This window comes from Rhinoderma darwinii, chromosome 2, assembly GCF_050947455.1.
Source record: "Rhinoderma darwinii isolate aRhiDar2 chromosome 2, aRhiDar2.hap1, whole genome shotgun sequence".
NCBI lineage: Eukaryota > Metazoa > Chordata > Amphibia > Anura > Rhinodermatidae > Rhinoderma > Rhinoderma darwinii.
In genome coordinates, this window is record NC_134688.1 from 463,427,360 (window position 1) to 463,454,445 (window position 27,086).

Below are 27,086 nucleotides of genomic sequence, written 5' to 3' on the forward strand. Positions count from 1 at the left end.
GCGTTTGCATATATTATATATATGGGTTGTATTTACTTGGTCATCCCAAGAGACCAATAAGGGGACATCACATTTGGTCCACCAGCCTTAGAGGGGTTTACCCCACTATTAACTTTTATCAACTATTCACAGGATAGGTGATAAATATATTATTGCTAGGGGCCCCACCACGTGGACCCTCACCGATCTCTAGAATGGGGGTCCCGACCCCGGTTCCCCCTCTCTGCGCAATCACAGCGAGGAGGATTATGAATGGAGTGGCGGTCGCACGTGTTTCGCTGCCGCTCCATTCAATGTCTACGGGGCTGTTTCCGTCATTCTCTCAGAATTTGAATGGAGCGGCGGCGGACATGCGTGACCACCGCTCCACTCATAATCCTCCTCGCTGCAGTAGAAACGGGGGTCAGGACTCCCGTGCTAGAGATTGGTAGGGGTCCCATTGACGGGGCCCCCAGCGATCATACTTTTGATCAACCTAACCCCTCTAATGCCATGTTGGCTGCTCTCGAGCAAGTGAGCGACCTCTTATCATAGCTTTTTTTTTTTATTGTATTGATCGTAGCATAGCATCATCTTTAATTACCATTATTATTATTATGTATGATGTATTTTATGTATTAAATATGAATTTAATGTCCTTGCTCTTGTTACATAGCTGGAAGTCAATCATCGATCACCTTTTAACCCATGAGAAGACCATGTTTAAAGATCTAATGAGTAAGTCCAATTCATGTTAAAATATAACCAGGGGCGAGTGAAGGCAGGTTACAACCCCCCCCCCCCCCCCATTATGTGTGGTGTCCAGTAAATTATTAGTGGTTGGTAACCCTGCCTAATACCTAATATTCATAACCGTTTGGGATGGTGCAGGGGTTAATGAAGGTTGTTTGGTGCAATGAAGTGTAGCTATAATTTAATTATATTTTATTTCAATATCTACAAATCTATTAATGGGGGTCAGCTGGTTTTTTTATTTTTTTTATTTTTTTAGACAGTGCTCCAAATCTTCCACATCTATAGTTACATGACATGCAGCCACCACTAGGTGGAGCTCAATGTATAGAGAATCATACAGCAGCCATTGAACTCCATAATAAAGCAGTATGCAGTGAGCTCCCTCTAGTGGCGGCGGTTAAACATTTAATTATAAAACTCAACTTCTCATGAACAGCGTAGAGTTGTTTTTTTTTTCCCAGGAACTAGGAAAACCCCTATTCGAGCGCTCCTGCTAACAGTAATAATAGAAGAGTTAATTAAGAGTACTTCCGGAGCAGTAAAACATATGGATATCAAAGTTACATCTATATGTGTTAGTGTGTTTATTATTTTAGTGGTTTTCAGTTGTCATTTTATACCAGCATTGCATGTTTTGAAGAACATATTCACTTAAATTGGCCTGAACTGCAATACCGGACACAGCCCATGCACAAGGGTGGTGCTGTTTCTGCAGAGATAAATTCACCCCTTGAATGTAATGGGCGCATATATTTATATTTCCGCTGACGTTTCTCGCTATTTCTTTTGACAGACATGCCAAGCAGTTCCCTGAAGCTTTACCCCAGCATCGAGCAGAAGGCAATGTTATTAAAACGTCAAGGCTTTGCTGTATTCAGCGGAGAACTGGACCAGTATCATCTCTACCTGCCGCTTATACAAGGTACTGATCTGACTGCCCTCTGATGTTTTATACGTATTATTGTAACACAAGCAAAACAAAAAATGGCCTTTTCATTAAGGATTTATTCCGATTTTCTCACCTTTTAAAGGGGTTATTTGATTTATAAAGTTCGTTTTTCAAATACCCTATTAGGCAATTCTGGGTTCATAGATGGCGGACCGCCCGCTCAAGACCATCCGCTACTAGCCAGAATGGCTACAAAGAGTGTCTCTTGCTCTGGAGGACCCGGCATGTCCATGTACTACACTGACAGTCCAATGTTTTAATTTAACCTGTGGTGGCGCTGCAGGGGAATTCTTACTGGATTTTTACTACTATGTGAATGGGCTCTTAAACCCCCCCCTCTAACATGTATTGTACTGTAAATTGTTGTGGGGTTTCGGTGTGGAATCTGCACCGACAATCTGCAACAAATCCACGATGTGTGAATTCACCCTAAGGCAACATGCACAAGACTCTGTCCGTTTGACTGGTTTCCGTGTGCTGTTTGTTTTTTGTTTTTTTTGAGGACCCAGACTGGGTGAGACGGACCGCAAACTCGTACAAGAGTAGGACCTGTTCTATAATTTGCGGAATGGGCACATGGATCCACAAAAAGAACAAACGGATGTATGCACAGCCCCATAGAAATGAATGGTTCAGTGTGCGGGGGAATAGCGTCCCATACATACCCCTCTCACAACTGTCCGTTTTAGCATTTGATCAAAAAAGTTGTAAGAAAGCTGTATATTCCTAGAAGTCCTATAGAAAGGATTCTGCACCTACATATTTTCCGCAGATTGCACCCTACGCATTGTAAAAGGTAAAATCCACCATGAAAATCGACAACGGAATCTCGCGGATTTGTTCCGCTTCCCGTGGATGTATAGTACTTTTAAATTGTTTAGAATTTTCAATGCGGAATCCGTACTGAAGAGCTGCTGCAAATCCACCACGTCTGAACGTGGCCTAAAATGTCCCTGGATACGCTTATAGGAGAAAAGAGCCGTATTGGCCTTGGTTCCCCATCTCGGAGCCTGCGGAGAAGCGGAGCCCTGTGCGTGTTCACTCATCCATATGGAGGGGGGGTCTTAATTTGAGTTGGGTCCATATAGAATATTGCTATGGTACATACAAACTTGGATGTTGTAGATTGGAAAATACTATTAACCTGCTTTGTTTTCAGAGCGTCTGACCGAAAATATCCGTGTTGGGCAGATTCCCATAATGGCAGCACAGATGTTCCTGTTTTTCCGCGTCTTGTTACTGAGAATTTCTCCACAGCATCTTACCTCATTATGGCCGATTATGGTGACCGAGCTGGTGAGTATAGATCTATACCCTGTCCTCTGTACTTGTCATTGAAATACATAGGGGGAGGTTTTTGGCGCACTCCTGTTTTGGCATTTTTATTTTTTGTTCAATTTTACACCACTCTCGCCACTTTCCTAAAAAAAAAATATTTTTTTTTTAAGTAGGTGGGGCTTAGTGTAGTGGGAGGGGTTAGTGCCATCCTCGACTTGACAGATTTGCTATTATTTACGCCTGAAAGATTTAAATTTGTGGTGCATAGACAGCCCAAGGGGTGCACTCCTCTCAATAAATTGACGCATCTTGCTCCCAGTGAGGAATTATAAGGGGGGCTCGTCGCCTACTGGAGTGTAGGTTTTAGGCTGGCCATACAAATTAGAATAATGACCGCTGAACCTGCTGATTTCAGCAGGATCGGTCAACCATCTAATGTATGGAAGCCTCCCGACTGTCCACCGACGGTAGATGTCAGGGGAGAAAAGGATTGGGCATTTGGATTTCAACATGCCCGTTCCTTTTGTTCTCAGGGGAAATAAGCCGCCAGCATTTAACTCCCTTCTCACCATTCAGAATATATACAGACTCAGCCAAGTGTGCATGTTAACGGGGGGACGGGACGGAATCCATAGCTGTCAGCCGAACGAGCGTTCACCTGACAGCTATCTAATGTGTATGGTCCGCCTTAGAGCGGGCACGTGGGGAGTTGGTTAAGGCAAATAGCACTGGCCACATCGCTGGTGACACCGAGATGTCTGATGGGGGAGTGAACAGAACAATAGAAGGAGGGGAGCGAAAATAAAGAATACGGATTGGATAAATGACAGGTTGGCAGATTCAGGCTGGATTCACACGACCATGTTACGTCGGTAAAGGACGGAGCGTATTTCGGCCGCAAGTCCCGGACCGAACACAGTGCAGGGAGCCGGGCTCCTAGCATCATAGTTATGTACGACGCTAGGAGTCCCTGCCTCGCTGCGGGACAACTGTCCTGTACTGTAATCATGTTTTCAGTACGGGACGGTAGTTCCACGGAGGGCAGGGACTCCTAGCATCGTACATAACTACAATACTAGGAGCCCGACTCCCTGCACTGTGTTCAGTCCGGGACTTGCGGCTGAAATACGTTCCGTCCCTTACGGACCGAACATTCTTGTGTGAACCCAGCCTTAGAGGGAGTTTCTAGGGCAGATAACGGAGCAGAGTGGTGGTTAGTCTTACCTGAGGAGACCGGTTTTCCACCCTCTCATTCCTTTGATTACGGTTTTGATGTTTGGTTTGTGAGGCGGGATCGCGACACTTCACTTGCTCAGTGGCGGTTTATGGGCCACGGTGACTACTGGCTTAATGCCATGGTGGCTCGTCAGTGGGGGGGGTCTACACAGGCTGTGCGGGAAGTCCCCATTTGGACAGGCCTGGGTAGCCACGAAAGCTGGTCAGGGCGATCAACGGCTGGGTCCACGTGGGAATGGCTGGCCCTAAAAGTCAGGCAGGCTCAGCTGTGGAAGAAGCGGGGATGCTGGGGGTAGGTGTGCTCTGACTTGGGACATGCTGGATCTCCGGGACCGTCTGACTGAATCTTTGACTCAGATCTTAATGGGGTTAGGGAACATAAAATAGCCGTATGTGGGAATGGAGAACGTATTCTTGTTATGGGTGACCGTCTGTCCTGAAACAATCTTTGTCTTCAGATACACGCGTTCGTCCAACTTCAAGATGATTTGACGGAAGAAGAGACCACAACAAAGTAAGAGCCGATTCATTTCCCTGTATGTTTGTTGTGTGTCCCTGTCCTACACCAATACGTATGGTTTTGGGTGTGGGTGTAATAAAATAACCGCATATTTCTCACCTGATCCTGATTCATTTACGTAAAAACATTTATTTCTTACAGAAATAACAAAGCAAGTAAACAGAAGGCCGCGGCGACGGAGAGCAACGGACCCGCGTATCCGGAAATCCAGCAGAGCAGCCTGGACCTTTACCTGTCCGCGGGCAAGTTCCTGGACACCGCGCTGTCGTTTCCTCCAGATAAGATGCCTCTATTTCAGATGTAGGTGTTGTGTGTGGCACTTTTAGGCGCATTGTATTAAGAAATACTACATAGATTTTAACCACTTCCTGACCGGAAACTTTATCCCTTCCTGCACAATGTCATGTTTTAGCCGTGTGCCAATTTATTGGAAAATAGTTCTATTCCTCTGCCAACCTACATGTATTTGGTGTCGGTTTTCTCAGAACGTAAAGAGCTTCCATATTGCGTAATAAGAGAATACTTTCACACAACAACCTAATACTAATGGATACATGATCTAATCTGCAGCAGAATTACCATGTAACACATGTGGTCAAATCCACGACATCAGAACATACCCTGAAACTAGTGTATCTAATAAATGTAGCAATAAATGAATATCTTATAGATAATTGAGAATCGCGTATAAATAGCGACATGGATGGACAGACACGAAGGCCGCGGCTTGGATAAAGTGCGGCTACAATGAGGGGGAAAAACCTTGCCGGTGTGTGGTTTCGCCACAAATCACTGCCGTTTTGGACTGCTCTTGTATGTCTGCATGGCTTTTGCAGGTAAAACAATGCACAGACATGCTTACATATTCCAAAACTGCTGATCTGCGGTAAAACCCCATGCTAGCTCGGTATTTTACCCACATCATGGTAGGACATAGTTACATGTAGCCGTACCCTAAAAGTGTATTTTATAGATCAGTAGATAGATATGAGATATTAGATCGATCATAATAATAAAATTATTTATTTATATAGTGCCCCAAAATTTCCACATTTAAGTGGAGAGGCGAGGGGGAGTGTAGAGGCGAGGGGGAGTGTAGAGGCGAGGGGGAGTGTAGAGGCGAGGGGGAGTGTAGAGGCGAGGGGGAGTGTAGAGGCGAGGGGGAGTGTAGAGGCGAGGGGGAGTGTAGAGGCGAGGGGGAGTGTAGAGGCGAGGGGGAGTGTAGAGGCGAGGGGGAGTGTAGAGGCGAGGGGGAGTGTAGAGGCGAGGGGGAGTGTAGAGGCGAGGGGGAGTGTAGAGGCGAGGGGGAGTGTAGAGGCGAGGCGAGGGGGAGTGTAGAGGCGAGGCGAGGGGGAGTGTAGAGGCGAGGGGGAGTGTAGAGGCGAGGGGGAGTGTAGAGGCGAGGGGGAGTGTAGAGGCGAGGGGGAGTGTAGAGGCGAGGGGGAGTGTAGAGGCGAGGGGGAGTGTAGAGGCGAGGGGGAGTGTAGAGGCGAGGGGGAGTGTAGAGGCGAGGGGGAGTGTAGAGGCGAGGGGGAGTGTAGAGGCGAGGGGGAGTGTAGAGGCGAGGGGGAGTGTAGAGGCGAGGGGGAGTGTAGAGGCGAGGGGGAGTGTAGAGGCGAGGGGGAGTGTAGAGGCGAGGGGGAGTGTAGAGGCGAGGGGGAGTGTAGAGGCGAGGGGGAGTGTAGAGGCGAGGCGAGGGGGAGTGTAGAGGCGAGGCGAGGGGGAGTGTAGAGGCGAGGCGAGGGGGAGTGTAGAGGCGAGGCGAGGGGGAGTGTAGAGGCGAGGCGAGGGGGAGTGTAGAGGCGAGGCGGAGTGTAGAGGCGAGGCGAGGGGGAGGGGAGTGTAGAGGCGAGGGGGAGTGGAGGGGCGAGGGGGAGTGGAGGGGCTAGATAGACAAAAAATAATATATTTATAAAAAAGGAAGGAAAGGCAAAGTGCCCATAATCACAGCCCGCAATTGTGGGCACGGCCAGCCGCTGACGGCCGCCCGCATTTTCGGGACGTGATCCCATACAAAGTATGGGGGCACGTAAAAAATAGGACATGCTCCATAATTCCCGGCACGGTTCTACTTCACGGGCACCCATCCGTAGCGATACGGAAAGATGTCCGCGGCTAAAAGAAATGAATGGGGCCGTAAACCCGTGGACCGTACTACGTGTGTATGGGGCCTTAATGTGTTACAGTGTGTACCCGATCTCACTCTCTGACAGGCTGTGAGGAGAGGGGAGATGGTACACACATAAAAAAGTTTATTTCCGAACAAACTTCTAAGAAAAAACACAGAATTACTACTCCGGATCAATATCCTGCAGCCCATGTGCAAAGAATACAAATCACAATAAATGTACAATAAATGCTGCAAAGTTATCAGGTCTGTATCAGGGTGAAGAAACGATCTGCCGTTTACTATAAAGAAAAGAGAACATCATGTAAACCTATCCACAAGGAACTCGACAGGAAGCCCCCATTCCTGGGGTCAGTGGGGTGCCTGTGCATGGACCCCCACCAAGCAGACATGTTCAGTGTATCCTATCGATATGCCATAAATGTCTATTACAGAATAAATGTGGGTCCAGCAGCTGAAACCCCGGTGATCCGGGTTCACTGCGTGGAAATTGTAGTATTACATGGAGCCAATTCTAATAATGGACTGGCGGTAATACGTGGTTGTGCTCAGGTCTTCAGATTGGAAGCTGCTGTTTGCTAATAGAGGGAGTCCTGATTGGTAGACTCCCCCTCCCACCCCCAATAAAATGTCCATATGCCCTAATATTTATTCTATATGTAAAGTTGAAAATCATAACATTAATAATAGTGATATATATGTGTTTCATCCACATGCCGGCAGCTATCAATCCCTATTACCTGTTTGGCTTGGCAGAACATAAATGTTTTTCAGAGGTAGATAAGCGCCTGCCAGGTGGCCCTGATGCCGCATATCTCAGGAAAATGTAGACCTCAACTATAAAGCCCAAATATGGTGTGAAGGGGGCATATTAGGGGTACTCCCTGAAACTCGTATTTGTATAGCAAGACATTGTCCCGGCTGTTGGACCATCCCCGATTTAAACATTGGTCATTGACTATAAATGTTTAAGTCCCGGAGATCCCCCTTCATAAATACAGGCAGAATATTGATGTTTGGGATTCTGATGAGACACGAGCTACTGTCTGAGAATAACATGTAAAATCTTGAATATGAATTCGTACTGTATGATTAGAGATTATTCTGCGTTGCTTCATCCTGCTTTCTGCTGTATTGTAGGTACAGATGGGCTTTTGTTCCAGAAGTGGACACAGAATCGTGCGTGGTTCTAGCATCCGATATGGTAGAAAATCACCAGGAATGTAAACCTCACGTAGTTCGTATCCTAGAGCTTATGAGGTTGAGGTTTGGGGTACGTATCTGTGTATCTTTGTTAGCAGTGTAAAGGGAAGCTGCCAGAAGGTCCCCTGTTTTGTTAGGCAGGAGGAATATGTTCTATGCAGAGACACAGGCTGTGCCGGATCACACATGATGACCTCACTAGAAGAGGCTGTGTAGGATCACGCGTGATGACCTCACTAGAAGAGGCTGTGCCGGATCACACAGGATGACCTCACTAGAAGAGGCTGTGCCGGATCACACAGGATGACCTCACTAGAAGAGGCTGTGTAGGATCACGCGTGATGACCTCACTAGAAGAGGCTGTGCCGGATCACACATGATGACCTCACTAGAAGAAGTAGGATCACGCGTGATGAACCTCACTAGAAGAGGCTGTGCCGGATCACACATGATGACCTCACTAGAAGAGGCTGTGCCGGATCACGCATGATGACCTCACTAGAAGAGGCTGTGCCAGATCCCACATGATGACCTCACTAGAAGAGGCCGTGTCGGATCACGCATGATGACCTCACTAGAAGAGGCTGTGCCGGATCACACATGACCTCACTAGAAGAGGCTGTGCCGGATCACACATGATGACCTCACTAGAAGAGGCCGTGTCGGATCACACATGATGACCTCACTAGAAGAGGCTGTGCCGGATCACACATGATGACCTCACTAGAAGAGGCCGTGTCGGATCACGCATGATGACCTCACTAGAAGAGGCTGTGCCAGATCACGCATGATGACCTCACTAGAAGAGGCTGTGTTGGATCACGCATGATGACCTCACTAGAAGAGTCTGTGTTGGATCACGCATGATGACCTCACTAAAAGAGGCTGTGCCAGATCACGCATGATGACCTCACTAGAAGAGGCTGTGTTGGATCACGCATGATGACCTCACTAGAAGAGTCTGTGTTGGATCACGCATGATGACCTCACTAGAAGAGGCTGTGCCAGATCACACATGATGACCTCACTAGAAGAGGATGTGCTGGATCACGCATGATGACCTCACTAGAAGAGGCTGTGCCAGATCACACATGATGACCTCACTAGAAGAGGATGTGCCGGATCACGCATGATGACCTCACTAGAAGAGGCTGTGCCGGATCACACATGACCTCACTAGAAGAGGCTGTGCCGGATCACACATGATGACCTCACTAGAAGAGGCCGTGTCAGATCACGCATGATGACCTCACTAGAAGAGGCTGTGCCGGATCACACATGATGACCTCACTAGAAGAGGATGTGCCGGATCACGCATGATGACCTCACTAGAAGAGGCTGTGCCAGATCACACATGATGACCGCACTAGAAGAGGATGTGCCGGATCACGCATGATGACCTCACTAGAAGAGGCTGTGCCGGATCACACATGACCTCACTAGAAGAGTCCGTGTCGGATCACGCATGATGACCTCACTAGAAGAGTCCGTGTCGTATCACGCATGATGACCTCACTAGAAGAGGATGTGCCGGATCACGCATGATGACCTCACTAGAAAAGGCTGTGCCGGATCACGCAGAAGCTCTATGTAGTCATTGAGCTAGCAGGGAATCCTGGGAGATTTAAAGGGAAGGTGTCATGATTTTTATTTTATTTTAATTATATTGCTTTTAATATAATGTAAACAAAAATTTTCTTTATTTGTGATGTCACTTTCTACTTTTTAATGTATTCATACTTTTACTTCTCTATGGGGGCTACCATTTTTTTTTCATCTCTGTATGTGTCGATTAACGACACATACAGAGATGGAATACGGCAGCTACAATGCATAGGGCACAATGAACGGCTCCCGTCCATTACCTCTGCTATTTGGCTCTGTACTGCACAGACGCAGGTCAGAGTCACACAGCATAGAAGCCGGTTTGTAGGGAGAAAGCAGGCGCCATTATGAAGACCAGCTGCACTGCAGGTAAGGTGTGTGTCTCTGTCTGTCCCCCTCTCTCTCTCTCTCACAGACCCCCGCTCTCGTGACCCCCGACGGGCCGCCCATGCATTGCATTGCAGACTGCAAGCTGACATAAACGGCCCTTGTATTCTGCTGACGATACCTGTAGTGCAGCCGTGGAGTCTGTCATCCCCTGCCGGTTGATTATCAGTGCAGCTCCTGCTGATAACATATCGTGTTTGTTCTGATCTTCTAAGGGCCATTGCTTCTTTGTGTTCCTTGTAAAATCCCTGCCAGTGTCTGTATGTAGCAGATGTAGAAGAGCTGAGTGTGTGTGTGTCTGTGTAGTAAAGCTGACTGTGTATGTAGCATTGCTGACTGTGTGTCAGATGTAGTAGAGCTGAGTGTGTGTGTGTGTGTTTGTGTGTGTGTGTCTGTGTAGTAACACTGAGTGTGTGTATGTAGCAGTGCTGACTGTGTTTCAGATGTAGTAGAGCTGAAAAATCGGAAGCACAACACCTACAAGCATGTGCCCATTGGTTTCAATGGGAAATACGGCGTTCTCTTCCGACAGGGTGTTTTTTACGTGGCCGATTTCCAAAAACGGCACGTAAAAAGACACCCGTCAAAAAGAAGTGATATGCAGTTCTTTTTGGCGGGTGTCTTTTTACGTGCCGTTTTTCATTGACTCTCTATAGAAAAACAGCTCCAAAAACGGCCGTAAAAAACGACGACAAAAACGCGAGTTTGATTAAAAAATGGCTGAAAATCAGGAGCTGTTTTCCCTTTGTTTAGTAAGCCTGTGAACATACCCTTAGCCTTTGGTGTGTCCTATAGCTTCTGCCAGCTGCAGAATCACATCCAAATTGGCAGCCGGACACTGCTTAGTAATTTGAAGACACCTTTTCCTGGCTTGTAGGAGGGGGGGTGAGAGTCCCTCCCACATTTACGGCAGCTGTGAGTCAGGTTGCTTTGCCTTATTCACCTTTCTGTAATTCTGGGAAGTGCTCCCTCTGGTGGCCAACATAGGAAAACAAGTCAAATTATTATTACATTTTTAATACTTTCCACCATGTGGAAGAAAAAAAAACTACAGCAAAAAACGTAAAAATATAATAGAAATAAATAACTTACTTAAAAAAAAATAAAAAAAAGGTTTGATTCGTGACACATTCCCTTTAAGCTGTAACTGAAGATCAGTACTACATACTACAGTGCAGCTCTGGAGTATAATACAGAATGTAACTCAGGATCAGTACACGATAAGTAATGTAGTGTATGTACACAGTGACTCCACCAGCAGAATAGTGAGTGCAGCTCTGAAGTATAAGGTGATAAAAGGATGGTGCAAAATAAAAGGGCTAGTATATAGTGGGGTTCACTGACTATTTCTATCTCCTTTTATTAGTGTCACTCGGGTTATGCCTTGCTCCCCTACCTTGTTCTTTTGTATTACGCTTATCTATTTGCCTTGCTACTAAGTGTGTGTGTGTGTGTGTGTGTGCGTGGTGTGTGTGAGTGCGCTGATTCATGACACAAGTGTATAGTAAATAAAGGTTTATTACCAACACAAATTACTCTCCGTTATCAAATACACAATTATCTTCATGGTATAGTATCAATATACCTCAATACACATAATAACTATTAATACTAAGTACAGTGACACTACACGTGGCCCACTATTACGACAAGATATTACAATACTATCCTGATACTCACGTACCTAAACATACATATAAAATACAGTACACTCACGCTTCCTTCTATGTCCTACCCCCAGCTAGCTCTAACTGTCCCTGTTACTAATGGGTAAACTTTAGCGGTAATAGAGAAATACCAGGGGAATGTGCAGGTAGTATAGGTCGAAGGGCGGTAAAGGGTTACCAGGGAATGTAAAGGGTTAAATATCAGGGAATGTGCAGGGCTAGGGGTTAACTAGGGGGAAAATGGGGCACCAGCTCATAGTATGGGGGGGAGAGAGGTAGGGATATAATGCTCGTTGTCCAGGGGACAGAGAGAGAAGAAGTGGATGATACTTGGGCTTGTTCTTCCAGGGGATCGTTGGTGGCAGTGCGTTGGGGGGAGCAGGAGGTCCTGCGTTGGTGGTGGGAGCAGGAGAAAAAGAGAGCTAGCGCATCGGCGCTGGGTTATTTAAGCCCGTCCTGTGCACTCACTCCCGAGCCAGGCGCAGGCACTGTAGTGCCACTGGCGCCGGGCCCACATGGGTCGGTGCAGTGATATGACATCACCGAGCGCCGCCGATCAATGAGACATCGTTGATCGGCGCTCGTTTGCTCCTGTCACACGGAGCTATGGATTGGGACGAGCGCTCGTTACTCCGATCGCTCGTCCCCATCCATTTTTATCATGTCGGCAGCACGTCATCCTGTTTACAGGGAGATGTGCTGCCAACCAACGATAATATTTAACTTTTTTAAAACGATGCGACCATCAGATGATCGAGTTTGCTCGTTCATCTGCTGATCGGTCCCCTGTTTACACAGGGCAATTATCGGAAACTAGCGTTATATTAACGCTCGCCTGCACGATAATCGTCCTGTGTAAAACCCCTTTTAGTGGGGACGTCCTGTGATGCAGGAATGTATCACAGGATGAGTCCCCAACTACATCTCCGGCCCCCTGAGTAGGGAGACAGGAGATCTAAGGACAGTTCTCCTGCCCCCCTTTGGTAAACAAGACAATGTCTAATTGTCTGTCTTATTTTGCCTGGAGCAATTTCCCATGGCCGGTGCTGTGTTTCTACAGCCATGGGACATTGATAGGCAGATGGCTGTGGGGCAAATACACGGAGTCCTTGATGTAGCCCCACAGAAAGAAGTCGCAGGGTGCTAGATCTAGCAGTCGTAGAGGCTAGCGCAATATTGGTGAATCGTTTCCGGCGCGGCCGATCCAACATTCAGTTATTGGGAAACCTCCTGCTGATAGACGGCATTTCGGTTTGTTGTCTGGTTTCAGCTCCTGGAGAAGATGTAATCTGTATGACTTACAACGCAGAAGTTTTCGGAAGATACGACATACCGTGGTTTGTGGCACCTGTAGTTCCATACTAGTCAGCCTGGTCGACTTTCTAGGACTACGCTCGTACACGGCTCGAATCCTGTTCACAGTCTCTTCTGAAGGCTTTGGGCACCCCAGACTTTTCCCATGACATAAACACCCAGTGGTTTCAAATTGCTTCATGGTTAGCAATGTGGTTCCTCTTGGAACTGCATGCAATAATGAACAAATATTAACCAGTCCCCGACCGCCGGCTGTGTATATACGTCCTGTGGTCGGGGTCCTTAAAACCCGCGCCATAGCGTATTTACAGTGCCGATTGTAGCTTGCTGCCCGAGCGATCAGGCAGCTGAATGTCGGGGCCCCCGGCCGTCAGTCAGTGACTCCCAGCGACCTTGAGGAGAAGATAGAAACAGCTTTAGGTGATTCTATCTTCTCTAATCTCAATGAGCGCTGTGTGTATAAATAGCCTCAATTGGTCCCGGTGATCATGTGACTGGTCACATGATCGCCGGGTGCCGTTAGTGGCAGACTGCTGCCGGGTCTTACTAGACCCAGCACAGCCCTATTAGTGACAATCGGCATTATAAGAGGGCTGATTTCCCCTATAACTGGGGCTGCTGTGCACAGTGAAAGAACATGGTGTAAAAGAGGAAAAAAATAAAGTCCCACAAATGTATTTTCTGACCTTTGAGGGACAGACCATAGTAATAATAAAAAAATAAGTTAAAGAGGCTCCGTCACCACATTATAAGTGCCCTGTCTCCTATATAAGGAGATGGGCGCTGTAATGTAGGTGACCGTGATGCTTTTTATTTAAAAAAAACGATCTTTTTTCACAACGTTAGGAGCGATTTTGGTTTATGCTAATGAGCTTTCTTAATGCCCAAGTGGGCGTATTTTTACTTTCGACCAAGTGGGCGTTGTACAGAGGAGTGTATGACGCTGACCAATCAGCATCATGCACTCCTCTCCATTCATTTACACTGCACTAGCGATATAGATATATCACTATGTGCAACCTCATACACAAGCCCTAATATTACTACAGTGTCCTGATAATGAATACACATGACCATCCAGCCTGGACGTCATGTGTACTCACAATCCTGACACTTCTGACTCTTTTCTGTGAGATTCCAGCAACGGATACGAAATCTCGCGAGATCTCGGAGCTAAACGAGATTTGGTTTCACTTGCCGGAATCTCACAAAAAAAAGAGTCAGAAGTGTCAGGACTCTGAGTACACATGACGTCCAGGCTGGATTTCATGTGTATTCATTATCAGGACACTGTAGTAATATTAGGGCTTGTGTATGAGGCTGCACATAGTGATATATCTATATCGCTAGTGCAGTGTAAATGAATGGAGAGGAGTGCATGATGCTGATTGGTCAGCGTCATGCACTCCTCTGTACAACGCCCACTTGGTCGAAAGTAAAAGTACGCCCACTTGGGCATTAAGAAAGCTCATTAGCATAAACCAAAATCGCTCCTAACGTTGTGAAAATAGATCGTTTTTCTAAATAAAAAGCATTACTGTCACCTACATTACAGCGCCGATCTCCTTATGTAGGAGACAGGGCACTTATAATGTGGTGACAGAGCCTCTTAAAGTTTTTTTAAATAAATACCGGGCGTCTAACCGGTCAATCGGTTTCCACCCGGGTTTTTTTTGCTTTTCTCTCACTACAAACTCTTTTGGAGCAAAGAAACCGTCTATCAGCCTCCCAGAGGACCAAGGATCAGGTTTGTCCTTCAGTCTTCTGATTAGGAGGAAGTTTGTACAGCAACAGCAGCGCAATCTGCAGAGCGGGATGAAGGAGCGCGCGCTGCTGACAGATGCCGACGCGGTGAGAAAGCGGCTGATAGAGGAGGCGAATTGTACTGGACAGGACCCTATGGCAGCGTTCATATGGCTGCCGACAAGTAACTATTCGCGAGCAGCGCTGATTTTTGCAGAGTTTTTATTTAATTTAATATTTGTTCGTTATTGCGTGCAGCTCCGAGACTAATCACATGGCTAACCACTTTCTTTACAGCTGGGATACAGGACTCAGTTTTTTCTCGTTTGTTTGAGCTTTTGTTCTGAGGTTGCTCTACCATTACATACATTATTCCGTTTTTCAAATTGCTTCACCCAACGCGAAATGCGGTTTCTATGCGGAGCACATTTATCAAATTTATTGTGAAAGTCTCACTGTACGGTCACAACAGATCCCGTTCTTGCAAATTCCAACACGTGAAAAGCGTTTTCTTGCTTCGATGTCGCCATCTTATGTCACACTGTGTAACACATTTCAAATTTGGCTTTTAAAAATTAAAGCTGTGCTGTGATTGGTTGATATGGGCACTAAGCTAGTTTTTGCTTTGATTTTCAGTCACTGGCCATTTGCCACTAATGTTACTTTAACTACAGGCCTTTAATTTTGCACCATCCCTTTTGAATCACGCTGTATAAAACAGGATAAGTAATATCATGTATGTACACTATGACTACTCCTGCAGAATAGTGAGTGCAGCTCTGGAGTATAATACAGGATGTAACTCAGGATCAGTACAGGATAAGTAATGTATGTACACAGTGACTCCACCAGCAGAATAGTGAGTGCAGCTCTGGAGTATAATACAGGATGTAACTCAGGATCAGTACAGGATAAGTAATGTAATGTATGTACACAGTGACTCCACCAGCAGAATAGGGAGTGCAGCTCTGGAATATAATACAGGTAGTAACTCAGGATCAGTACAGGATAAGTAATGTAATGTATGTACACAGTGACTCCCCCAGCAGAATAGTGAGTGCAGCTCTGGAGTATAATACAGGATGTAACTCAGGATCAGTACAGGATAAGTAATATAATGTATGTACACAGTGACTCCACCAGCAGAATAGTGAATGCAGCTAAGGAGTATAATACAGGATATAACTCAGGATCAGTACAGGATAAGTAATGTAATGTATGTACACAGTGACTCCACCAGCAGAATAGTGAGTGCAGCTCTGGAGTATAATACAGGATGTAACTCACGATTAGTACAGGATAAGTAATGTAATGTATGTACACAGTGACTCCACCAGCAGAATAGTGAGTGCAGCTCTGGAGTATAATACAGGATGTAAGTCAGAATCAGTACAGGATAAGTAATGTAATGTATGTACACAGTGACTCCACCAGCAGAATAGTGAGTGCAGCTCTGGAGTATAATACAGGATGTAAGTCAGAATCAGTACAGGATAAGTAATGTAATGTATGTACACAGTGACTCCACCAGCAGAATAGTGAGTGCAGCTCTGGAGTATAATACAGGATGTAAGTCAGAATCAGTACAGGATAAGTAATGTAATGTATGTACACAGTGACTCCACCAGCAGAATAGTGAGTGCAGCTCTGGAGTATAATACAGGATGTATCCCAGGATCAGTACAGGATAAGTAATGTAATGTATGTACACAGTGACTCCACCAGCAGAATAGTGAGTGCAGCTCTGGAGTATAATACAGGATGTAAGTCAGAATCAGTACAGGATAAGTAATGTAATGTATGTACACAGTGACTCCACCAGCAGAATAGTGAGTGCAGCTCTGGAGTATAATACAGGATGTAAGTCAGAATCAGTACAGGATAAGTAATGTAATGTATGTACACAGTGACTCCACCAGCAGAATAGTGAGTGCAGCTCTGGAGTATAATACAGGATGTAAGTCAGAATCAGTACAGGATAAGTAATGTAATGTATGTACACAGTGACTCCACCAGCAGAACAGTGAGTGCAGCTCTGGAGTGTAATACAGGATGTAACTCAAAATTAGTACAAGATAAGTAATTTATGTACAAAGTTACTGAACTTTTCATGTATTTAAAATCTATACGCGTGGGGCAAATGTACCTTGTATTGCAATCATGACTATAACACGCAGATCTCAAGAATCATAAATTTTTATTTTTTAGGAAAACATGGCAGAAAATCTGAAGAAAACTGAATTTCCACTACTCAATCTTCGTTCTATATCTAAGATCACGCAGCTCATGCCGTTTTTCAGGACACTCAGCTTTGTATTTAAAGCAAAGGGAAAGGGATCAGGTCCTACTCATGATCTGAACATCTCAGTGGAATACCCAGTAGAAGACACTACAAGGGTCCTTAGGGATCTTGAAGAATACGTGGAATCTGACTTTTTGGAAAGCATGTCAAGTTAATGTGTCGGCGATGTACAGACCATGTGACACATGGCGGAGCATCACCCCAGTCTACACTGCCGCTATACAAAAGAGGAATGTTAATAGAAAATCCAGATACAACCAGTATATATATGTGTATATATGGTAAAAATGCCTTCTATCCAAACTTAATAAGGTTGTAATTATAACTTATGTAAAATATGCCTTAATAAGAGAGGTTGGCTGATAAAATACAGAAAACCATCCCCGTATATAGATAGGCCCAGTATGGTGTCCGAGAAGCACACAATCACGGGAGAAGATTTATATAAACTAGTGCAAAGGAAAAGTGCAGGTAGCCAATCCGGTTGTAGCTTTTATCTTCTGTCTGGCAGGAAAGATGGGAGCTGTAATTTGATTGGTTGCCAAAGACTAGTGCAAAGGAAAACCGGAGGAATTGCCCATAGCAACCAATCACATTACAGCTGTCTGTTTCCTACGTCAAGCTGGAAAATGAAAGCACCAATCTGATTGGGGAACTCCTCCGCGTATACTTGGCTAATTAGGTGGCTGCACTTGTTTTTCTAAGGTGGTCGGCAAATAGAAGCAGCGATCTGATTGGTTGCTTTTAGCTTTATAAATCCCCCCCCCCCTACATTTGTTGCTAGGGTAATATGACAAAAACACAGCTATAATGTAATGATTACTAATAAAAACTAGTAGACACGAAGGTGTCCGTATTGCCAATATCCACCAATCGGGTTTCAGATTGAATTTTTTTAATAAAAGAAATGATCTGATTGGCTGGTCTGGAAAACACGGACATCTTTTGTCATCACTAATGATACTTGAGGCCGTCTGTGAGCCTTTTTTTTCCCACGACACCACCACTCCCAGCCTGTGCTATGATTCCTGACACAGCGCCTGGTCAGTGGGGGGCAAGTTGTGGAAACCTTGACGATGCTGTGGCCTTTTTTTGGTAGGGACTCATCAGACATTGATGGCAAATCTAAAGCCAGTCTGTCTTTGAGCTGAACACGGAGTCAAGTCTGAATGGTGTCTGGTTGCTAGGCTACACTGCTCAGCAACTACAGCTGTTTCTACAGGGTTACCAGGCGAGATGTCCCTAGCAACCAGTCTGATGTAGATTACACAGATCTTCAGCTCAAAGTTGAATTGGCGCTGAGCCACATTTTAGCGTCTATATTACAACCTTTAGGACCTGGACCCCCGCGATTCTACGGAAACCAACTTACATCACCATAGAAGCCTATATTGACCTAAATTCCTTTTAGTAGAACCATGTGGGGTCTGGGTGTTCGGTTCATACTATGAACGCTTACATTTTTGTCCCATACTGGCTGAACACTGCCTCTCGTTCTTCAGACTTTTCCTGATTTTAATGCTGCTTTTTTCCCCCCTCTCGTTTGCACCATTGACTCTTTTAGCGACGGCAGTAAGAACATCCATGTTTACAGAATTGACGAAAAAACGACTTAAAAGATAAAAAAAAATTCCAAAGAGATTATGAGCAGGTTTACCGATGTATAAACCGGCTCTCCGTATATCTATTTATTATATAAGACGGAGAAGATTGAGGTTATTGGTCGCAGTGATTCGCTGCTTATTTTAAGATGTTCTATTGTAATATTGCACGGATTAATATTAGATCACTAATATCATGTCAATGGTATTGGAGCTTTATTGAAGACATGGGTAACACGTTACTGGGTAGTAGTTGTGAAACTACAAGTCTCAGCATGTCGAAAATGCCGGGATGGCAGACTGTAGCTCTGTAATAATAAAATGATTTATTTATATAGCGCCAACGTATTCCGCAGCACTGTACAATTCAGATGGTACGTATACAAACTATAGCAGGGTCTCGTGCCCTGACCGCATGATGGGAGCTGTAGTTTCACAACTGCTGGAAAGCGACAAGCTGCAAACCATTAAGAGGAGTGGTCTCCAGCCAGTGTATCTCTATCTGTTGCAAAACTATGACACCCAGCATGCTCTGATAGGCTGTGGCTATCGGAACATGATTGGAGTTGTAGTTTTGCAACTGCTGGAGAGCCGCAGGTTGGAGACCACTGTCATAAGGGGGTTTTACACTGGGCGATTAATGTGCAGACAAGGGTTTATAGAACGCTCGTTGCTGATCATTGCCCTGTGTAAACAGGGCAGCGATCAGCAGATGATCGAGCAAGCGCTCGATCATCTGCTGGTCGTGTAGTTTTAAAAAGTAAAATATTATCGTTGTCGGCAGCACTTCTTGGTGTGTAAACAGGGAGACGCGCTGCCGACGTGATAATAATGTATGGCGACCAGCGATGGGAGTAACGACCGCTCGTCCCCATCCATAGCTCCGTGTGACGGGAGCAAACGAGCGCCGATCAACGATGTCTCGATCCGCGCACAGCGGTGTAAAAGGGCCTTTAGAGTCTGGCGTTGTACGCTGAGATATAAATTTGCAGTAGACCCAGAAGCCAATTGGTGGAGCTTGTTAACTTTTAATTCTTCAATGACTTCGGAATAGCAGGATATCCTGAGACTTGTGGTTCTACTACAGCTATAGAGCCACAGATTACCCTGGCTGCATATAAAGTGTCATTCTGCCATTTAAAAAAAAATCTCTACCATTTCTTGACATTTCGGAAAAATATTGATTCTTATTGTACCGGTCATTGGCAGAAGCCCCTTCCCCCTACACGGTGAAATCACAATGTATTGGATTTTCCATACAGAAATTCCACATGGTTTTTGCAACAAAAAATTGACATTGAAGATCCCGACACCAAGAACATTCTGTGCGGCTTTTTTTTGAGTGTGAATGAGATTTGTTGAAATCTCATCCAGTTGTTAACGCTGCGGATTATCTGCAGAGAAAATCCAGACGGAAATTCTGTAGTGTCTCGGCTACGTGTGACATATATTGATGATCCCGGGAATATTGTTGTCGGTATCCAGCAAGTCACAAACTAGACTTATTTGTTGAAGAAGTCGGAGAGTTGGGGGCGGGGGAGCGCAGTAGACATCGGGACACATCTACTATTCAAAATGCACCAGAATTCTGGGGTAGATGCCGCGCGACTACGGTTTTAGACCGGTTTTGCATAGTTTCCAACAAGGGGTATGGCTTAGTGTAAAAGGGGTGTGGTCTAGCATAAATAAGGCGTGACTTTAAAATGTCGTACTCCATAATTTTACCACAATAAACTGGCTTAAACTAGGCCAATCAATAAGTGATCTAAGGAACAAAAATGTCTAAGGTTCTATTCACACAGAGGTTTTTTTTCAGGCGGAAAAATCTGTATCAAAATTCCTTCGGGAATTTTGAGGCAGGTTTTGACTTGCCTGCACTCTTTGCTGCGTTTTTTTGGCCACGGCCATTGAGCGCTGTGGGCAAAAAAAAAAAACACTGTGAAAACCGCTTTCTCTGCATCCCATTGATAGAACTGGCCACCTTCCATTGAAATCAATGTGTGGCGATTTCGGGCATTTTTTTTGGCGCTGTTTCCGATGCGGTTTCTGCATCAAAAACAGCGCCAAAATACTCTGCGTCAACTAGCCCTAAAATGTCTAGCTTAATTCGCAAGATTTATGATACAGCATGCGCCACTTTGATCATTTGGACATATTCTGACTGTATGGTCTAGGTTTACGCTGTCTAAATCGTAGACCGCATTAGTAAATCTGCCCCATGTTGTCTCGCCGCCAGACTTTATCCTTAATCCTGGAATTAGATATTTCTATGTTGCTAATTTATCCAATAATGCACTCGGCAGATTAGATTTGATTGTAATTTAGAAAAAAATTGTTGTGTTGCCCATAGCAACCAATGAAAATTCATTTTCTGGACTAGAAAAATGTAAACCATGTGGCCTTTGGTTGCTAGGGGCAACACTGAGGCAGATTTTATATATGAGGCCTGTAAATTAGACTCGTCCTTGGTTCTTGAAATGATATTCTATTTCTCCTCCTTGAATGTGAAATTTCCTGTGTTTTATTATGAATGTAATCTGATAAGTGGTTCTTTTAATTTCGCTGGTTGTGCGTTTGTGGAGGCGGAATCCACTCAACCAAGAATTGTGAAAAACGTTTAATAAAAGTTGAAAATTTACCGAATATCTGTTTTTTTTACAACGGCTGAATTTCGGGTATAAAAAAAAGCGGGTCTGGGGTGAATGGTGATCGCTACACACATCACAGACTTATGTATCCTATAGTATATATCTATATGTAATGTATAAGATAATTTAGCGCTGGGTATACTACTGAGATTTAGGGCGTATTCACACTGCGTTTACTACGTATGTTACTACCTCCGACGCATACCACTGTATCGGCATACATCGCCCATAGGCTCTTATGTTAAAAACCTGCATACCACTCTGTCTACTTTTTTGTGGGATGTAAATTACGCTATTCTAAACCGTTAAATAACCGGTACACCGACATACGCCTACCCGACAGATGCCAAAAGGACACTTTTGGCATCCATTGGGTCAGACGGGTGCTACGGGAGCTTTCCCGGTGAACGCAGTGTAAATACACCCTTATTAAAACGGTCTGACAGAAAGCGTGTCCTTGTTGCCTATAGCAACCAATCAGTGCTCGGCTTTCATTTCTTAAAACTGATCTGGTCAAAGCAAAGCTGCCCTGTGATTGGTTGCTATAGGCAACCCATTTTTAAATAGAACCCGGCCCAGTGATCAACTCATTGCCACTGTCCGACTTCTCTAACCGTATCTGGCCATATATTTCCACTGAACAAACTTTGCACGAGTGACACTTGGATCTGGCCCCCGAAATATGAACAACTTTTCTTTCTTTGAGGCCGCTTTAATCTGTGCTCATTATAGTGTCGGTATTAGACTGGGTTCCCATATAGCGTAAATGCTGCAAAATTGTCGCAACGGAATTCTTTACGGAAATTTCGCCGAAAAAGTCCACAGCGAAAACGTTCATGAATTGTTGCTCTTTTGTTGCGACTTTTGCAGGCAACAACGTTGCGATTCTGCCTCAAAATCCAGCCCGGGTTGGCACCCGGAACAGAGGCTGTTAGTTGCTCTCAGACCTGAACGCCACCATACTGCAGGAACGCTGCTATTTCCAGGTTCCAGCAGCATGAGGGTAAGTTCACACACAACGTAAATACTGCAGATTTTCCACAACGGAATTCGTTGCGGAAAATCCACAGCATAAGGAGCAACAAAGTGGATGAGAGTTGAACAAATCTCATCCACGCGCTGCGTAAATGCTGAGCGGAAAAAAACGCATTTAGGTACACGCTGCTTATTTGTTGAAGGATTTGCCCATTGAATTCAATGGGAGGTAAAATCCGCAACAAATACCAGACGTTGCGTTTTCTTGCGGTGAATTCCACCGCAAAAACCGCAAATCTTATGCTTACCCAGAATTCTGTGTTTCTTCGTCCAGGCCGGCCTCCTGGGATGATGATTTATGGTACGGATTCCTAAAATAGTGCTAATGTTACCCTGTGGAGGATTCTGTGCCTCCATGTGACGCTGTATGTTTTTCAAAGGCAGCCAAGCGCCATTGTATGAAGAAAAAAATCTCTGTATAGATGCCGATTCACCTCCCCCCACTCCTGATAAACCAGATACGTGTACAGATTTTCAAAAACTGGGATAAAAACATCTCCCGTACACAGCGTCCCATGTTGAAGATTCACACTCAGAACCACAGACCTATGAGAAGACGCCATCATGGAGGTCTCTTACACTCTCCACAATGTTCGCTAGTGGCTGGGAGATTTCCAGGGGATTTCTTCCCTTGCTCTGAGCGTTCTCACATAAGGACCCCACTGGTTCTGGCACAGGGTTATCCTTGGTTCTTCTACCCTGTCTTCCTCCCAGTTACACTGTCCGCTAAGCCAACGACCTTATGTAATTGCTTCTGTTCTATACCAGCCCCTCGCTCTGCCTGCCGTTCTGCAGCCGCTTGTTATGAAGCCCCTCGCTCTGCCTGCCGTTCTGCAGCCGCTTGTTATGAAGCCCCTCGCTCTGCCTGCCATTCTGCAGCCGCTTGCTCTGCCTGGCGTTCTGCAGCTGCTCGTTCTGAAGCCCCTCGCTCTGCCTGGCGTTCTGCAGCCCCTCGCTCTGCCTGGCGTTCTGCAGCCCCTCGCTCTGCCTGCCGTTCTGCAGCCCCTCGCTCTGCCTGGCGTTCTGCAGCCCCTCGCTCTGCCTGGCGTTCTGCAGCCCCTCGCTCTGCCTGGCGTTCTGCAGCCCCTCGTTCTGCAGCCCCTCGCTCTGCCTGCCGTTCTGCAGCCGCTTGTTATGAAGCCCCTCGCTCTGCCTGCCGTTCTGCAGCCGCTTGTTATGAAGCCCCTCGCTCTGCCTGCCATTCTGCAGCCGCTTGCTCTGCCTGGCGTTCTGCAGCTGCTCGTTCTGAAGCCCCTCGCTCTGCCTGGCGTTCTGCAGCCCCTCGCTCTGCCTGGCGTTCTGCAGCCCCTCGCTCTGCCTGGCGTTCTGCAGCCCCTCGTTCTGCAGCCCCTCGCTCTGCCTGCCGTTCTGCAGCCGCTTGTTATGAAGCCCCTCGCTCTGCCTGCCGTTCTGCAGCCGCTTGTTATGAAGCCCCTCGCTCTGCCTGCCATTCTGCAGCCCCTCGCTCTGCCTGGCGTTCTGCAGCCCCTCGCTCTGCCTGGCGTTCTGCAGCCCCTCGCTCTGCCTGGCGTTCTGCAGCCCCTCGCTCTGCCTGGCGTTCTGCAGCCCCTCGCTCTGCCTGGCGTTCTGCAGCCCCTCGTTCTGAAGCCCCTCGTTCTGCCTGCCGTTCTGCAGCCGCTCGCTCTGCCTGGCGTTCTGCAGCCCCTCGCTCTGTCCAGCATTCTGCAGCTGCAGCCTGTTAATAGTGAAAAATGAGCGCATATTGGGGTCACATGCACTCAGGTGTTCAATTGCCATTTGCAGAGAAAAGTTCATGCTCTCCTGAGATCTTGAGCTGCGGGTATCCTCAGGTGAAACTATTTCCGGAACAAGGTCCATGTTCTGGTTTCTTGCTCAGGTGCCATGAAATTCTGCTCCGAATTCTCCTCCATAGGAGCACATAGCTGCAGCTCCCTTGTTTTGCATGCTGGGTCGATCCCTCGCTGCTCGCAGAGGTTTATTTGAGCCTCCTTGTTCTGCTTCTGGTACAAGGTCGCCACATCGGAGAGAAGCCAAATAATAGATAGAAAAGAAAAACAGGGAAGTGAAAACTGTCTGCAAATGTGTCTCAACAATAAGCGGAGTTAGTCCTTGTAGATCTGGAGTCGTCCTCGCAAGGAAACTGCCAGTACAATGTGCCGGGAATGATTGCTAAAACCAAACACTAAGGCCCCATTCATTCCTATGGGCCCATTCACACGACCGTGGATTCCACGGTCCGTGCATTGCTCAGGAGCCTGGACCGCAAAAAGATAGGACATGTCTTATTACGGCCGTGTTCTGCGGTTCAGGCTCATAGAAATGAATGGATACGGCCATGCGCACGGCCCGCGATTTGCGGGCGGCCCGCGGGTGTCACCCGCGGCCGTCCGAGACGCAGATCACGGCCGTGCACACCACTACGGTTGTGTGCATGAGGCCTAATGCTGTAAAGCTACATTCACACGATCAACTCTCCGGTTTTTATGGACATTTAGCATGACCTGCCTAGGTAGAGTCGTGTGTTAACCTTAAACCATACTATCCCCCACCCCCATTTAGTAACGACACATGACACCGAGGTTGGATGTGAAATGGCCACAGCAGCCGTTTATTAATTTCACAGTTTTATAAAAACAATTTAAATCCGAACCATTCGGATAACTAGTTAGGAATCCACCAGAGAATTCCTCCTAATAATTCACATGACCCAACATGGGTCAGAATCATAAATAACAATTAAACGTTAACATTAACCCGAGCAGAGGAAGTCCTTGAAGCCCCTTCAGATGTTCCTTTCAAGAACACACCGAATTAGCCATCTGCAAACCACTAATTACCTCCAGCCGTAAACCAGCTCGGAAGCACCGTTCACCTCTGCAGATGGCTCCAACCACTAGAAGTCCACTTCAAGGGGATAACACCCGTTGAAGCCCTCAAGTGATATACCGACCACTAGAAGTCCACTTCAAAGGGATAACACCCGATGAAGCCTTCAAGTGACATACCTTCTACCAGAAGACCACTTCAAAGGGATAACACCCGATGAAGTCTTCAACCATGTACCTTTTTTGGGGGACGCATACCCCCGATGCGACCCCCCCACCATTTTGTACTGACTGGCCTCAAGGACTCCCCCCGCCAGCTGCCATGACAACAGAACCTACTCCGGAAAAAAGAAAAACATGTTAAATAAACACACAAAATAAAACACAACGCTCATATACGGACGTACAGAAGACCTAAGGAGTAACAAAACAAGGGTGGGAGGGTGGGAGCTTTGCTTCTTGTGTATTACTCCTCCCGCTGCTTCCGGCTCAATGCCGAGAAACAGCGGGAAGCGCAGTAACGGCCCCCCCGTCCCCCCTAGCTCCTCCCCGTCCCTCCTTCAGCTCCTTCACCTTTCCCTCACCTCTTAACATTAACCCTTTCCCTACCAGGACGGTCATGTCGGCTTCCCTCAAGCCTGCAGCTGCGTCCAGCCTCTTCTTGACCTGCCTAGGTAGAGTCGTGTGTTAACCTTAAACCATACTATCCCCCACCCCCATTTAGTAACGACACATGACACCGAGGTTGGATGTGAAATGGCCACAGCAGCCGTTTATTAATTTCACAGTTTTATAAAAACAATTTAAATCCGAACCATTCGGATAACTAGTTAGGAATCCACCAGAGAATTCCTCCTAATAATTCACATGACCCAACATGGGTCAGAATCATAAATAACAATTAAACGTTAACATTAACCCGAGCAGAGGAAGTCCTTGAAGCCCCTTCAGATGTTCCTTTCAAGAACACACCGAATTAGCCATCTGCAAACCACTAATTACCTCCAGCCGTAAACCAGCTCGGAAGCACCGTTCACCTCTGCAGATGGCTCCAACCACTAGAAGTCCACTTCAAGGGGATAACACCCGTTGAAGCCCTCAAGTGATATACCGACCACTAGAAGTCCACTTCAAAGGGATAACACCCGATGAAGCCTTCAAGTGACATACCTTCTACCAGAAGACCACTTCAAAGGGATAACACCCGATGAAGTCTTCAACCATGTACCTTTTTTGGGGGACGCATACCCCCGATGCGACCCCCCCACCATTTTGTACTGACTGGCCTCAAGGACTCCCCCCGCCACCGCGAAACAGGCCTTGACCACCTTAAGCCTGTGAGTTCCTCCACACCACCACCGCCCTTTCTATGCCTTCTGCTATAGCCAAGCTCCAAATATCAATGCCAACCTCGGTCAGATGAACCCCGTCACTCCTCCAGAAATTCCCCAATCCTGACTCCAAATCCCTATGCCTCACGCAAATGCCCCCGTTCTTTGCCACAAAACGGGACACCGCCCGGTTAACTTTTATCCGAGCCTTATTGACTCTCTCCACCGATCTAGCTAACCGCCAATGCTTCCTTGGGACTATGTCCGACCACACTACCACCAACTTGGGATAAGATACCCACAAACACAACAAATCATGTTTGATATCCCGCACCAACTCACGAAAAGGGCGGACTCCTAAGTCATTCCCTCCCACGTGCAACACTAAAACCTCCGGAACCCTATCAAGCCGCACATATGTCTGGAATTCCGCCAACACCCTGTTCCACGACATACCTCTAAACCCCAGCCAATGCACAACCGCATCCTGTCGCGGAATGCGCAACTGGCGACCATCCGGGCGGACGTCCGCCCTCAAAGCCCCCCAGTGCACGTACGAATGACCCATCAACCACACCAGACAAGGAGGCGAATCTG

The 27,086-nt window shown here is 46.4% G+C and overlaps 1 protein-coding gene across 1 annotated transcript in view; it reads left to right on the plus strand.

Annotated features, from left to right (window-relative positions):
- Positions 1-21,306, plus strand: part of DOP1B (DOP1 leucine zipper like protein B) — a 101,979-nt gene extending 80,673 nt beyond the window's left edge. The window contains exons 31-37 of the mRNA XM_075854595.1: positions 656-717; positions 1,529-1,657; positions 2,844-2,980; positions 4,657-4,712; positions 4,860-5,018; positions 7,987-8,119; positions 16,974-21,306. Of these exons, the coding sequence (XP_075710710.1) occupies positions 656-717; positions 1,529-1,657; positions 2,844-2,980; positions 4,657-4,712; positions 4,860-5,018; positions 7,987-8,119; positions 16,974-17,222 (925 nt within the window). The 3' untranslated portion in view covers positions 17,223-21,306. The remainder of the gene's footprint in view (positions 1-655; positions 718-1,528; positions 1,658-2,843; positions 2,981-4,656; positions 4,713-4,859; positions 5,019-7,986; positions 8,120-16,973) is intronic.
- Positions 21,307-27,086: the final 5,780 nt, after the last annotated feature.